Here is a 13,441-nt window from a genome sequence, read left to right as displayed (position 1 = left end):
CCCCTGTTGCTGCGCTCTCCTCCATGGCTCTGAAGCTTCCCCCCTCTGCCACCCGCAGTCTCTGCCCGCGAAGGGGATTCCTAGTGTGTGGAAACCTTTCCTCCTTCACAGCTCCCTCCCAGTGGTGCAGGTCCCGTCCCTATTCTTTTGTCTCTGTTATTTCTTTTTTCTTTTGCCCTACCCAAGTACGTGGGGATTTTCTTGCCTTTTGGGAGGTCTGACGTCTTCTGCCAGTGTTCAGTGGGTGTTCTGTAGGAGCAGTTCCACGTGTAGATGTATTTCTACTGTATCTGTGGGAAGGAAGGTGATCTCCGCGTCTTACTCTTCCGCCATCTTGCCCCTACCTCTCAGGAAGTTATTTTAATCTGGGAAGAGTGAAGCTTGAAAGATAGAGAAGTTTATATTTAAGCTGAGATTAAATGAGTCAATATTAAAGGATTCTCAACAGAGAAAAAAATGATAAACTACCATTTAAAGATGGTCATTCTTTTACAAGTGTGGAGGGATGCTTGAAACTGGGGCAGGATGGAACCAGAGAGAAGAATTTGATTTCAAAGTGAGGTCTGGAGAATACCTGCATCAGAATCATCTTGGGTGCTTGTTAAAAATATGGGTTCTTGGGCTTCACTCCATACCTAACATAGTAGTATTTGTGCAGGACTTTACCATGGAGTAAGCAATTTTACCGTGCACCCCAGGGGATTCTGAAAGAGAGAGATTTGTTAAATTATGACTCTTGTTAGCCCTGCATGTTAGAATCACCAAGTGAGCTAGTAAAGTATCCTGATGTTTGACTACACCATTTGAACTAATTAAATCAACATGTCTGGAGGTGAATTCTGAGCTTTATTGTTATTTTTTTTTAATGTTCACTGGTGATTGGAACATTTAGCTAAAGTTGAAATCCACTGAGCCAGAAGTTTGTTGCAGCAAGCCAGCCATGGGGTAGTGATCATTTGCATAGAGTTATGGTAATAACAGTGGGCAAGGGATGGGTAGAAAAGGCATTTGGGAAATAATGGGCAAAGTAATTCCACCTTCTGGCTATAAAATATTATTATTTGATGTATTATCTAGGATTTAGTTACTCTTTTAAACATTTTGCTTTAATGTTGCATTAAAAAAAGTAAAGTGGTTTACCTTGGCAGGAGCAAAGTATCAACTATTGATAGTATTCCCATTCATAGTTATTTTTGTCCTTGATTATCTTTTGATTTTATTTCATGCCAATTTCAGTACCTGAACTTCAATGTGACTTTGAAAATGGAATTTGTAACTGGGAACAAGATACAGAAGATGACTTTGATTGGACCTGGAACCAGGGTCCAACGTCAACACTTAATACAGGGCCGATGAAGGATAATACTTTGGGCACAGCTAAAGGACACTATCTCTACATAGAATCTTCTGAACCACAGGTTTTCCAACACCGAGCTGCTTTACTCAGCCCGATCCTTAATGCCACTGATGTAGAGGGCTGCACCTTCCGCTTTTATTACCACATGTTCGGAAAGCACATTTACAAGCTGGCCATCTACCAGCGAATCTGGAACAACACAAGAGGACAGCTGCTATGGCAGATATTTGGGAATCAAGGCAACATTTGGATAAGGAAACACCTCAACATTTTCAGCAGGAGGCCTTTTCAGGTATGGATAATGGGCTTCACAAGGTGTATTGGAAATGCGTCAGGATGTCTAAGGAATGTGAAAGATCACTATATTCTTGAATTAAAAGTAAGTGAAATTTGATTAGTTACTTTGGCACACATTTGTCATTTAATTAAGGGTGTACCAAAGCTCGTTAGGTTGCTTTTGACTACCCACAATAATGTGTGATTAAAGTCTCTAAAGCTGGACACATGGCATTGGACACAGCTGCAGGTTCCTCCAGTTTTAAGTAATTGTTGTGCTGAAATGAAAAACTTGGAGGAAGAGAGTGTCACACAATCTTTTGTCTTCTGCAAAAAGTTCAGAGTCTCAAATTTGTTATTTTGAATCTATCATTTGACTTTTTCACATTTTCGTAGGTAAGCAAAAAACATCCAGGAAGAGTGCAGGCTTTGTTGGAAAAGCTATTCTGGGGCAGAACCAGAGTCTGAATCTAGGTTTCGTACTCCTGGTGGAATATTCTTTACTCTGAATCTTACCTACTTTCTCCTGAAAGTCAGACTTGCAATAGAAAGTTCAAATGCTTATGTGGCTTTTACAGTTTTGTGAAGGACTTTTGCATATATTATCTATTTGATTCAGCAATTCCTTGAAGTGGGTAAGTCAGAGATCCTTTTTGCCAATTTTATAGATATAAAGGAAAAAACTCAGGTTGTTGTTTATCCCTGGCCAAATAGATGGTAAGCAGGAAAGCAAGGACTTGGACTAGGACCCACAAGTGTCTAGTTAATTCATGTTCTTTCTGCTTCCAATATATCATACAGCCTGTAACATGTAGGAGCGTTGAATATTGTTTTCTCCTTTTGGCCAAATAGATCTACGTATGATATATTGGAAGAAACTTCTTACCTTTACTCGCTAAACTTTTTTTTTTTTTTTTTTTTACATATACCAAACTTCTCAGTTACCCTAATTGAAAGCACTGTCTTTATCTGAATGTCTCGAGTTAACAGTTTTGTAGCCAAGAACTTAGCTCCAGGCCAGCTGGTACATCAATGCCATCATAGATGTACATTGTACGTGCTCAGTAGAGAACACATTGGGATTGGTGATTTGTCCCGATAGACATAAGCTGAAATCATGAGAACTAATCTGCCATGTGCATAATGATATCTTGCAGTTCAGCCCCAATGGTAAGATGCATGTAATCGTGTGAAATGAAATTGAAGCGGGATCTTTGACTTTTATTTAATAATGGCTTATCCACTTCAAATTAATTCTTAGTCTAATCAGGTCAATTGTAATTTGGGCTTAACTAGTATTTAATGGATAAACTCTACTCATGATATTTAGTCGAGCATTGGTTTCCAGAAGAAAATCAGCTTGACACGGGAACAGCTTCAGAGTCAGTTGACTATGGAACTAACCAAGGAATCCTTTGGTTGTGAATCTAAAACATAAATATTGAGGTTTGAAACCCATCCTGGCTTACACAGAACGCTCTATTTGATTTTATCCAAGGGTTCTTTTTTTTTTTCAATGAATTTTAGGCATGAAAAGGTGAAATCAGAGATTTTGCATGCTGTGTAGATGATTTGTTTAAGATAGTAAGGACTGGGTCCAGTTTAAGCAACAGGATGTGTTTGTTCATTGGGTAATGGATACACGTAGCTTCTGGTCTAGCGAGCGAGAGCAACAACAACGAACGTTTTCATTAACTGTGATCCTGCAAGTGAAATTACCTGGTATCATGCCCAGCAGATAACAGGTACTCATTAAATATTTGTTTAAAAGAAAAATTCAAAGATTTTTCAGGATCATTCATTTAAAATGAAATACATAGGCTAGGACCAGATTGTACATGCAGGTATAGGAACTGTTTGGCTTATGAATGTCAGTTGAAATAATCAGCCACTGCTTTTATGTGTGGCATGGTCAGCAAGTCATTGCATATAAAACTTCAGGTCAAACTTCTAATTTTTATTATGAGCTTTATTGAGATATAATAGATGTATTATAAACTATACATATTGAAAGTTTTGAAACCATCACCACAATCGAGATAATTCAAATATAAATGTACTGCATTTCTAAAACTTTCCTGATATCCCTTCGTAATACCTCCTTCTGGCCCTCACTTCCATCCCTGATAACCACTGAACTTCCTCTCAGTATACATTAACGTACACTTCCCAAACTTTTATACTATAAGTGAAATAGTACAGTATGTACGTTTTTTCTGATGTATTTCATTCAGTATAATTATCTTGAGATTCATTCTTATTACAGAATATATCAATACTTCACTTTCTATTGCTGAATAGTATTCCATTATATGGATACAGCACAGCTTCTCCATTTACCTATTGATCAGAATATGGGTTGCTTGTAGTTTGGGCTATTATAAATAAATCTGCTGTGAATATTTGTGTGTAAGTATTTATATGAACATCTGCTTTCATTTCTCTTGGGTAAATACCCAGGAGCGGAATGGCTGGATCATATAGAAGGAGTATGTTTAACTTTTTAAGAAACTCTTGCACTGTTTTTCAAAGTATACCATTTTTTTTTTAACATCTTTATTAGAGTATAATTGCTTTACAATGGTGTGTTAGTTTCTGCTTTATAACAAAGTGAATCAGTTATACATATACATATGTCCCCATATCTCTTCCCTCTTGCATCTGCCTCCCTCCCTCCCTCCCTATCCCACCCCTCTAGGTGGTCACAACAAAGTATACCATTTTCGATTCCCAGCAAAATATGAGAGTTCCAGTTCCTCCACATCCTAGTTAATACTTGTTATTATCAGTCTTCTTAATTTTAACCATTCCAAGTATACAGTGGTTATCTCATTGTGGTATTGATTGCATTGACCTAAGCATTAATTACGTTGAGCGTATTTTTATGTGCTTATTTGCCAAACGAATGTCTAGTTTCAATTGTCTGTTCAAATCTTTTGCCCTCTTTTTAAATTGGGGTTTTTTGTTTTCTTATTATTGAGTTGTGAGCTTTTAAAATATTTTCAGGATGCAAACCTTTTATCAGTTATATATGAATTACAAGTATTTTCTCCTAGTTTGTAGCTTGTCCTTTCATTCTTTTAAGAGATTTTTTTGAAGAGCATATTCTTTTGAATTTTGGTGAAGTCCAACTTACCAATATGTTATCCTATGTATCAAGCTTTTGGGTTGTATCTAAGAAAGCTTTAACTAACTCAGAGTCCCCAGAACTTTCTCCTCCTCTCTCTCCTCTCCTTTAGAAACATCAATTACACATAAATTAAGCTGCTCGAAGTTGTCTCACATTAACAAAATGAAGACTAAAAGTTATACAGTCATCTCAATACTTGCAGATAGAGCATTTGACAAAATTCAGCAATTTTTTTCTTATTAAAAATCTCTCAACAAATTAGGTACAGGAGGAATATACTTCAACATAATAAATATGGTAGGTCCACAGATAACATTAACTCAGTCATGAAAAGCTGAAAGCTTTTCTTCTAAAATCAGAAACAAGACAATGAGAGGCTCACTCTCACCATTTCTATCCAAGGTAGTACTGGAAGTCCTAGCCAGAGGAATTAGGCAATAAAAATAAATAAAATGCATCCAAATCAGGAAGGAAGTAGTAAAACTGTCTGTGTTTGCAGATGACATGATCTTGTATATAGAAACCTCTAAACACTCCACCAAAGAACTTTTAGAACTAATCAATGAATTCAATATAGTTGTATGATAGTAAATCAACATACAAAAATTAGTTTCATTTCTATGCAAACAGTGAATGATCTGAAAACAAAATTAAGAAAACAATCCCATTTACAATATCACCAAAAAGAATAACATATTTAGGAATAAATTTAACCAAAGAGGTGAAAGATCTGTACACTGAGAACTATAAGACATTACTGAAAGAATTTGTAAGACTAGTAAATTGATAGATGTCCTATTTTCATGATTTGGAAGCATTAATATTGTTAAAGTATTCATACTACCCAAAGGGATCTATAGATTCAGTGCAATCTCTCTTGACATTCATTTTTTTATGGAATTAGGAAAACAATGCTAAAATTTGTACAGAATCCCAAAAGACCCTGAATAGTCAAAGCAATCTTGAGAAAGAGGAACAAAGCTGGAGTCGTCACTGTTCCTGATTTCAAACTGTAGTACACAGTACTTATATTCAAAACATTTTGTTTCTGGCTTAAAAACATACACATAGAGAACCCAGAATAGAGAACCTAGAAGTGGACCCAAACATATAGTCAACTAATCTTTTTGAAGGGTTGCAAGAATACATGGGGAAAGGATAGTCTCTTTAGTAAATGGTACTGGGAAACCGGAAAAATATAATATTATCTTGAATGTTTTGATTTTCAAATTCAATATGTAACAACTCAAAGATTAATAATTCCAGTGATTCCTTGAGTAAACTGTTTTTCCAATAAGATCACAATTTAGTAAACTAATAATTTTGACTCTCCAAATGCTACCCTGGTGGTCTGAAAAATGTGTTTATTTATGGAGAATGATAGATTGATTCCAAAAGGCTAATTTTCAAAATATATGAATGTTGTGAAATTGTACCTATTTTCCCTACATGTTTCCTAAATATATTTTAGAGGACACTTCCAGATTTTCATAATACAGAAAAAAAAATTATGCTGTATTAGCCTTATGTAGGAGAATAATGGCATGGAAGCTACCTAAATGTCCATCGACAGATGAATGAATAAAGAAGATGGGATATATATATATATTTATATATTTATATTTATATATATATATATATATATATATATATATATATATATATAAAATGGGATATTAGCCATAAAAAAGAATGAAATAATGCTATTTGCAGCAACATGGATGGACCTAGAAGTTGTCATACTAAGTGAAGTAAGCCAGAGGGAGACAAATATACTGCTTATATGTGGTATCTAAAAAAAGAAGATACAAATGAACTTATATACAAAACAGAAATAGACCCACAGACATAGAAAACAAACTTATGGTTACCAAAGGGGAAAGGGGGGGGTAAATTAGGAATTGGGATTAACATATGCACACTACTATATGTAAAATAGATAACTAACAAGGACCTACTGTATAACACAGGAAACTATACCCAATATTTTATAATAACCTATAAGGGAAAAGAGTCTGGAAAAGAGTATATATACACATATTTATATGTATAACTGAATCACTTTGCTGTACAACTGAAACTAACACAACGTTGCAAATCAACTATACTTCAATTCAAAAAAAAAAAAAGACTTCCTTCAGTTTTTTAAAACATTATTTAGAATTTCTTAGAACTCCCTGCTAATTCATTTCCCCAGCATGCATTTTGGATAGGAGACATCTCTCTTTTTTCTGAGTTTATACCATCAGCAGGAAATTTCCATGAAAAATCAATGCATCAGAACTTGTTAATAGAGCACCCTATTTGCAGGGTCATATTCGCATGTCAGCGAGGAAAAATATTTGAGCCATGCTCAGTTGTAGACGTTGCTGAATGAAAATGAGAAAGAAGGGACACTTTATTACAACTATTTTGAAGAAAACTCAAATGATAGCTTCTAAAGAGGTTTCAACTCTTATAATACTGATCATTCTCCTGCCCTGCTGAAAGGACAATTTCTAACAAAGGGAACAGAATGAGATTCTTCACCATTTCTGCTCTCACCTACACATCACATTTTTACTTACACTTAAATGAGGGTCTAGGTACATAATGAGAAGTAACTGTTTCACACAAATACCTATTGTCTGATGTTTTCAGCAGCCTTTATTGGTGGTGCACCGTATCAGAATCATAAAATACTCCATTTTGAATTATTTAACAATAAAATCAGCTCAAGCACTTTCTCACTGAGTATTTGACCGAGTTGTACTCTTGAACCTCCAATATTAAGAATTTATTACTTCACGGGGTTTTCCCATCCTACCTTTGGACACACTGACAGAAAATATTTTCTTATTCAGAATTGAAATCTGTCTCCCTTTTGCTTTTGTCTTGGAGGATTGAGTTTCTTGGCATGGATTCAGTATCAGCAGCAGTCACTGATAAGTACTGCAAAAAACCTTGTTTAATGCAGCTTATTAATTCTTTGGCACCACAGGAACCAGTATTTACAAGCTTCTGCTTACTTTTTCCTGACATGACCTCGTTTTCTAAAGTATATCTTTGTGTATGAGGTAGGCCCAAGGAGAGGACATGGGCTTTCAAAGAAAATATTCTTTGGCCAGACCTCTTAACGCCACAGAACTTTCTGACTAAATCTGAAAGAATTGTGTAGTGTTCTGGTAACATCCTTCAGTAATAAAGAAAAAGAGATTTTTCCCCAATGGATTTTGTGAAAAGATTTTAAAAATCTTATTCGTAATCATAATTTACTTTTTCATATGTGGGATATATCTTTAAATCCTAGGTGATGCATCATTTTTCAGTACTTCTAGGGAAAATGTTTCATAAGTTATGTTGCAAATAAAATAGGACCATATTTAATAATGTTAAGTTGATCCCACTTTTTGCGAAATTATATACAGAAATGCTAAAAGTATAAATTATTTATGCAGCCTCATATAACATTTTTCTTCCAAGTGTGTAGAGTTTGCTAGAATTTGCATTGAAAGGTTTTGAATAGAATCTGCTGGCTTGAAGCCTGTGTAAGCAACACTCATAGATCTGTTGCTTACTGAACAGCATACTAAATCTTACTTTACAATCTTAAGTTTCTCATGGGCTAAGTTCTTCCACTGAATTCAAATATAACCACAGCTTTGTGTGTCAGCTCTTCATCACATCCTGATACAAAGTGATGAGCTTGGTTTCTGGTGTGAAGAATGTGTGAGTAGAGAAGGGAAGAAAAGTTTAGGTAGAGAGTATTACAAGAATGCAAGGTTCAGAAAGCAAGTCTAATTTCTTAATAAATCCATTATTTAAATCCTACTCATTATGACTTATGTAATACTAAATGGCATCTAATATTTTTGATCCTCCAAAATTACAGTAGAATATTAATATGAGTCATTAAACATTGGAAATATACTTTATATATATTATTAATATATATTATATACTATGGGTCATTTAGAAAGCGATAGAAATTAATACATGCTATAGTAGTATCCAAAATATTTATATAATCCATGCTGAAAAGAAACAGAGAAAGAGAAACACAGACTTGGGTTGTTGGGTTTAACTTTTTAAAATTGCTGATCGGTTGGTTAAAAAAAAAAAAGTTAGAAAAATAGTAATTATGAATGTTTTAATTCCAGTGTGTCTTATCCCTTTTCAGTCTGTGGCCTATTTGAAACTTCATGTAACTATGCTTTGGTTTGCTTTTGTCTCTGGTTTGGTTTCTTTTTGTCCCTGGTGTTGCATATATGAGCCATTTGGGTCCTTTCTACTCATGCATACTTCCAATTCCAAATCCTTTTACCCTCCCTCTGGCTAGAGCGGTAAAATGGAGTGAGAAAACATAGACGCAGTGTGTGTGTGTGTGTGTGGGGGGGGGGGTGTCGCTGTGTCTGATTTTGCAAATTTTGCCTTAGCGAGGCTGTACGGCTGAGGGGCTCTGAATGCGGTTGAAATCTCAGTTGTGAGGTTTATTTGCCATTTTGGAATTTGCGCAAAAGTGCTGGCTATGCTAACAGCTGCCATGCTGGTCTCTTTTCGAGAAAGTTTTAAACTACACTTGTGTGAAGCTGCAATATGAGGAAAAGTGCATTAGATTATCAGGGCAGAATTATTTGCTAAAAACTATTCTCTAGGTAGCATACGGGATATGTGTCTTCTTATTCAGACAGTGTCTGTGTATTAATCTGGATAAACAAAAGCAATAGTTTATTCCCCTCTGATGTATCGTTCACCCTCTAGGAATAAACTCTATGAAATGTCTTTCAAATGTGTTTTTCTCTGCTGATACAAACTTATTTTAATCATGTGTAACATTTCAAATTTGCCTTTTCTTTGCAAGTGTTTTCTTTTTTGATTTTTTTAAACAGTATAACATATTGAACCAAATAGTTTTGCTTGCTTATATTAATGACACATGATTTTGGCTTTTATCTTCAGTAGAACATCAATGTGTCAGTGTTTGCCAAGAAAAAGGTATGGGACCTCTCTGTAATTCTTTGTCAGGTGATTGCTTTATCTTGATTTATGCCTTTAAACTTTTTCGCATTCAGCAGAAAATATTGTGTCGCTATCTGTGAGAACAAAGCGATATATACCAATTTATGCTCTGAGTGCAGCCTCCTTCCAGAATTGTTTATAGAATGTATCAACTCACAACAGATTAGGGACACAATGCCTCCTTCCTTCTTAAACATGTCAGATTGATGATTTTGGTTCAATCCAAATTTTTATATTAAAATTTTTAGTAAAACGTTCCTTTATAAGATAAAAGGAGATTGTAGGTGATTATTATTCTAGTGCTTCCCAGAATTTCGGTGTCTAAAAGAAACTCAGTGTTCTTGGTCTTCGCAAAATTACCCCCTCTTTTATCAGGCTTGCCGTTTTTAACTGCTCTAGGACGTGTACGGAAATTATTTTCAAAACAGCATTGTCAACTATGGCCAAACTGAAATCTGATTATAAACTTTTGAAAGCTAATTTCTTGAAATAGAATTCAAGAAATCATCTTCCAAGTAACATTTTTTTTTTACCCAAACACCCATTCTAGTTTGCTTTGTCATGTCATTATTTGTGTTGGAAACACAATATTTCATTGTTACCATCTGGAACATTTTATTGAACTTAAAAATGATTAGGCCCATTTTGCACTTGTGTAGAAGATGTTCTTTACATTTTATGATATAAAGCCTTCTGCCAAGGGGAGAAAAAAAAAACATGCATAAATGTAATTCTTAAAAACGTTTAAGGTTAAAGATGTTTACTGATCCCTGAACCAGTCTCCAGGAGGGTTAAGGGTGGAGAATGAAGATGGAGAAAAATTGTAAAAATGGTGAAAAATAGAAGTCAGTCCCCATAATCCCAAACTTATGATCTATTGGGGAATTCTGTGAAGTACCTAAAGGCTTTACACTGAATATCTGACAAAGGACTTTTTTCTTCTCAATTTCTCTGCGAGTTGCTATCTATGGAAATTTTATTTGCATTTGGAAACTTTGAAATTTTCAGGACTTTTGAGAGGTTCGTAGAGACTACTTTATGATATTTGAAATGAGGACTATTCTGGAAAATCTGGAATGTGTGTCCTTGTATATAAATACATCCTTATCAGGTATAGGCTATTTGCATACTTCTGTGTCTCCATGCTCATATGTATATGGGCAAATGCATATAAATATATTTTCTATTATTAGCAGGATTACTATGGTTTTCATTTGTATGTATCATAAGTATGATCATCCTTTTAACTGCAGGGCTCCGATTATTGCTTCAATCAGTACAGAGCAGTCCTTTGCCCACTGTGTTCCTGGCTGTAACTTCATCTTAATTATAACACAGTCAAAAGCAATTAAAATATACTAGGAAGTGTCAAAAAAGCTAGGGAGCACCCAGGCTCTATCTTAGGATAAGGCTGTATTTTTCTTTATCAAATACGTTGTGTAACTACTTGTTTTGACCTCCAAGACTCTATTGCCCCTCCTATGTTGCTGTCCCTGACTTTGGGATCTTTGATTTGATTACATTCTAAGATTTATTCTTGCTACTTTCTTGGCTTCTCTGCTCTCATAGGTAGTGACAGCTTCCTCTATAACTCTTGGCATTATCTTTGCTCAGATAACTGCTAATGATCAAGGTAGGTGTATTATGTGTCATTCTAGCTAAGTCAACTTTATGCATTTGGAACTACAATTCCTAGTGTTATTCTTATATTGCAAATTATAGTGCTATACTGCTGCCACAATTTATGCAGTGTTGGAGAACTTTACATCGACTTGGAACTACTGTTTGGTGTAAAATATGAGTTAATTTTAGTTTGTGTTTTCAGTAGCTCAGATTTAAGTGGTATTTTTGGTACAATAAATTTAACTTTTACTCATTTGTCTTTTGCTACATTTTGCATTTGTTTTCATGGCCCATTAGTTTCCATCACAGTGATAGCCAAGTTGATAAGTCATCCTTATAAGCAGCCTTGCTTCCTTCCATGTCTCACTCTCCTCATTCTTTCTTCCTGAGTTAACGTCTCAAAATATGTACTTTCAGTATTTAACCTTATATTAGGTAAAATACATTGATATTCTATTTATAGCTCCAAAACCTAGGCTCCTGCCTCTAAAACCACCAAAGCACATAAAATGGAAGGTTACTATATAGAAAATTTGGCTTTACAGATTAAGCTATAATTTTCCAAAATACTTTAAAATCTTGTCACGGTTATGCCTTTCCTTTTTGTAAGCTTCACCTAAAAGCAGGGCTCACCCAAGGTTATACCTAAGAGTAGAGTACATAAAATATATTTTGTATTTCAAAAGTTTATCTAAGGCGTTTAAAATTGACAGCATCTACAAATATTCCTAACACATTTTTTTTCCGGTTTTGGATCTAAATTGAACGCAAAACTTTTTAACTTTGATAGAAAGGAAATAAGGTTTCTAAAAACGGCAAGTTCAAAACAGTTTAGCCTAAATTATTCAGGATTAAGTGATTTAAGATATTTTTATATTTTTAAATTATTTACTTAAAAAATGAAAGCCTGTGAAAGAACCTTTCAATTGTTATTGATTCTGACAGTCAAAACACTTTTAATCTATACCAGGGGTTTGCGGACTTTTCTCGTCAAGAGCGAGGTAGTAAATATTTTAGGCACCATGAGCCATAGGGTTGCTCTGTGACTACTCAACAGAGTCATGGTAGAGTGAAGGCAACTTAGAGACTTAAAAACAAATTGAGAGAAAAAAAATTGGTATGGCTGTGTTCCAATTGAGAAAACAAACTTTTTTTTTAATGAAGCTTCCAATTAAAGAAAAAAAAAACTTTATGACTTTGTTGAACCCTGATCTTTACAATATGCCACTATGGATTCCACAAGATCATTATATTCTTTCAATATTGTAATAGAAATAGGATTATTGTTGTTGTTGATCTTAGAAATTGTATGTCATCCTTAGACATGATTCTTTGTTTTGTTTCTGTTTTTCTCATGTTGCCTCATTACCAATTACCAGTTTGAACATAACTTTTGAATATTTCCAAGCATTATGATTTGTTTACGTTTGTTTAAAAGACTGCATAATTAGACAACACTTTCAGGCCTTTTTTCTCTTACCCTGTAGACAGATCACACTGATTATTAACTGAAAGGTATATGGGGAATTGTATCAATTCTTCCCAATCATCTAGGTTTAGGAATACATACTAAAAACAAGCTTGGAAAACAAACGGTCTTCTGCCGACTCAGAAGGCTAGGATGTGAAGTAATGGTTTTCTGATGAGGTGAAAACAAAATATATGTTCTGCGAAGGCTTAATAGAAGAGGCTGAAAAGAAGTCACTAACACAAGGATGGAGGAGATGCAAAAGAGCATGAAAGTGAGGGTTTGACAGGGCAACCTTATTTTTAACTCTCAGATTCTTATGAATTATATGGAAGTGAATGTCCTATCCTTAAATTACGCCAAAGGAAACACTTTTAATAATCTGTATGGTATGACTTTCCATTCTCCTACCTAACACTGTGTCCTAAACTGTCTAGTTTTTAAAGAATAGTCTCTTTAACCCAAGGTTTAAGATGTTAGGTGATATTGATTTTTGTATTACCACGTCACACCATGCCGTTTGTATGCATGATTTAATACATTTATTCCTCCATTCACTGCTTCCTCAGGTGTCTTACCTTCCCTTGCT

General features: G+C 34.7%; 1 protein-coding gene across 1 annotated transcript in view; it reads left to right on the top strand.

Moving 5' to 3' along the window:
* Positions 1-13,441, top strand: part of MALRD1 (MAM and LDL receptor class A domain containing 1) — a 607,787-nt gene that overhangs the window by 165,631 nt on the left and 428,715 nt on the right. Inside the window, exon 19 of the mRNA XM_061181405.1 lies at positions 1,237-1,649. Within this exon, the coding sequence (XP_061037388.1) occupies positions 1,237-1,649 (413 nt within the window). The remainder of the gene's footprint in view (positions 1-1,236; positions 1,650-13,441) is intronic.

This window comes from Eubalaena glacialis, chromosome 2, assembly GCF_028564815.1.
Source record: "Eubalaena glacialis isolate mEubGla1 chromosome 2, mEubGla1.1.hap2.+ XY, whole genome shotgun sequence".
Lineage (NCBI taxonomy): Eukaryota > Metazoa > Chordata > Mammalia > Artiodactyla > Balaenidae > Eubalaena > Eubalaena glacialis.
This window is presented reverse-complemented; position numbering and strand designations above follow the sequence as displayed.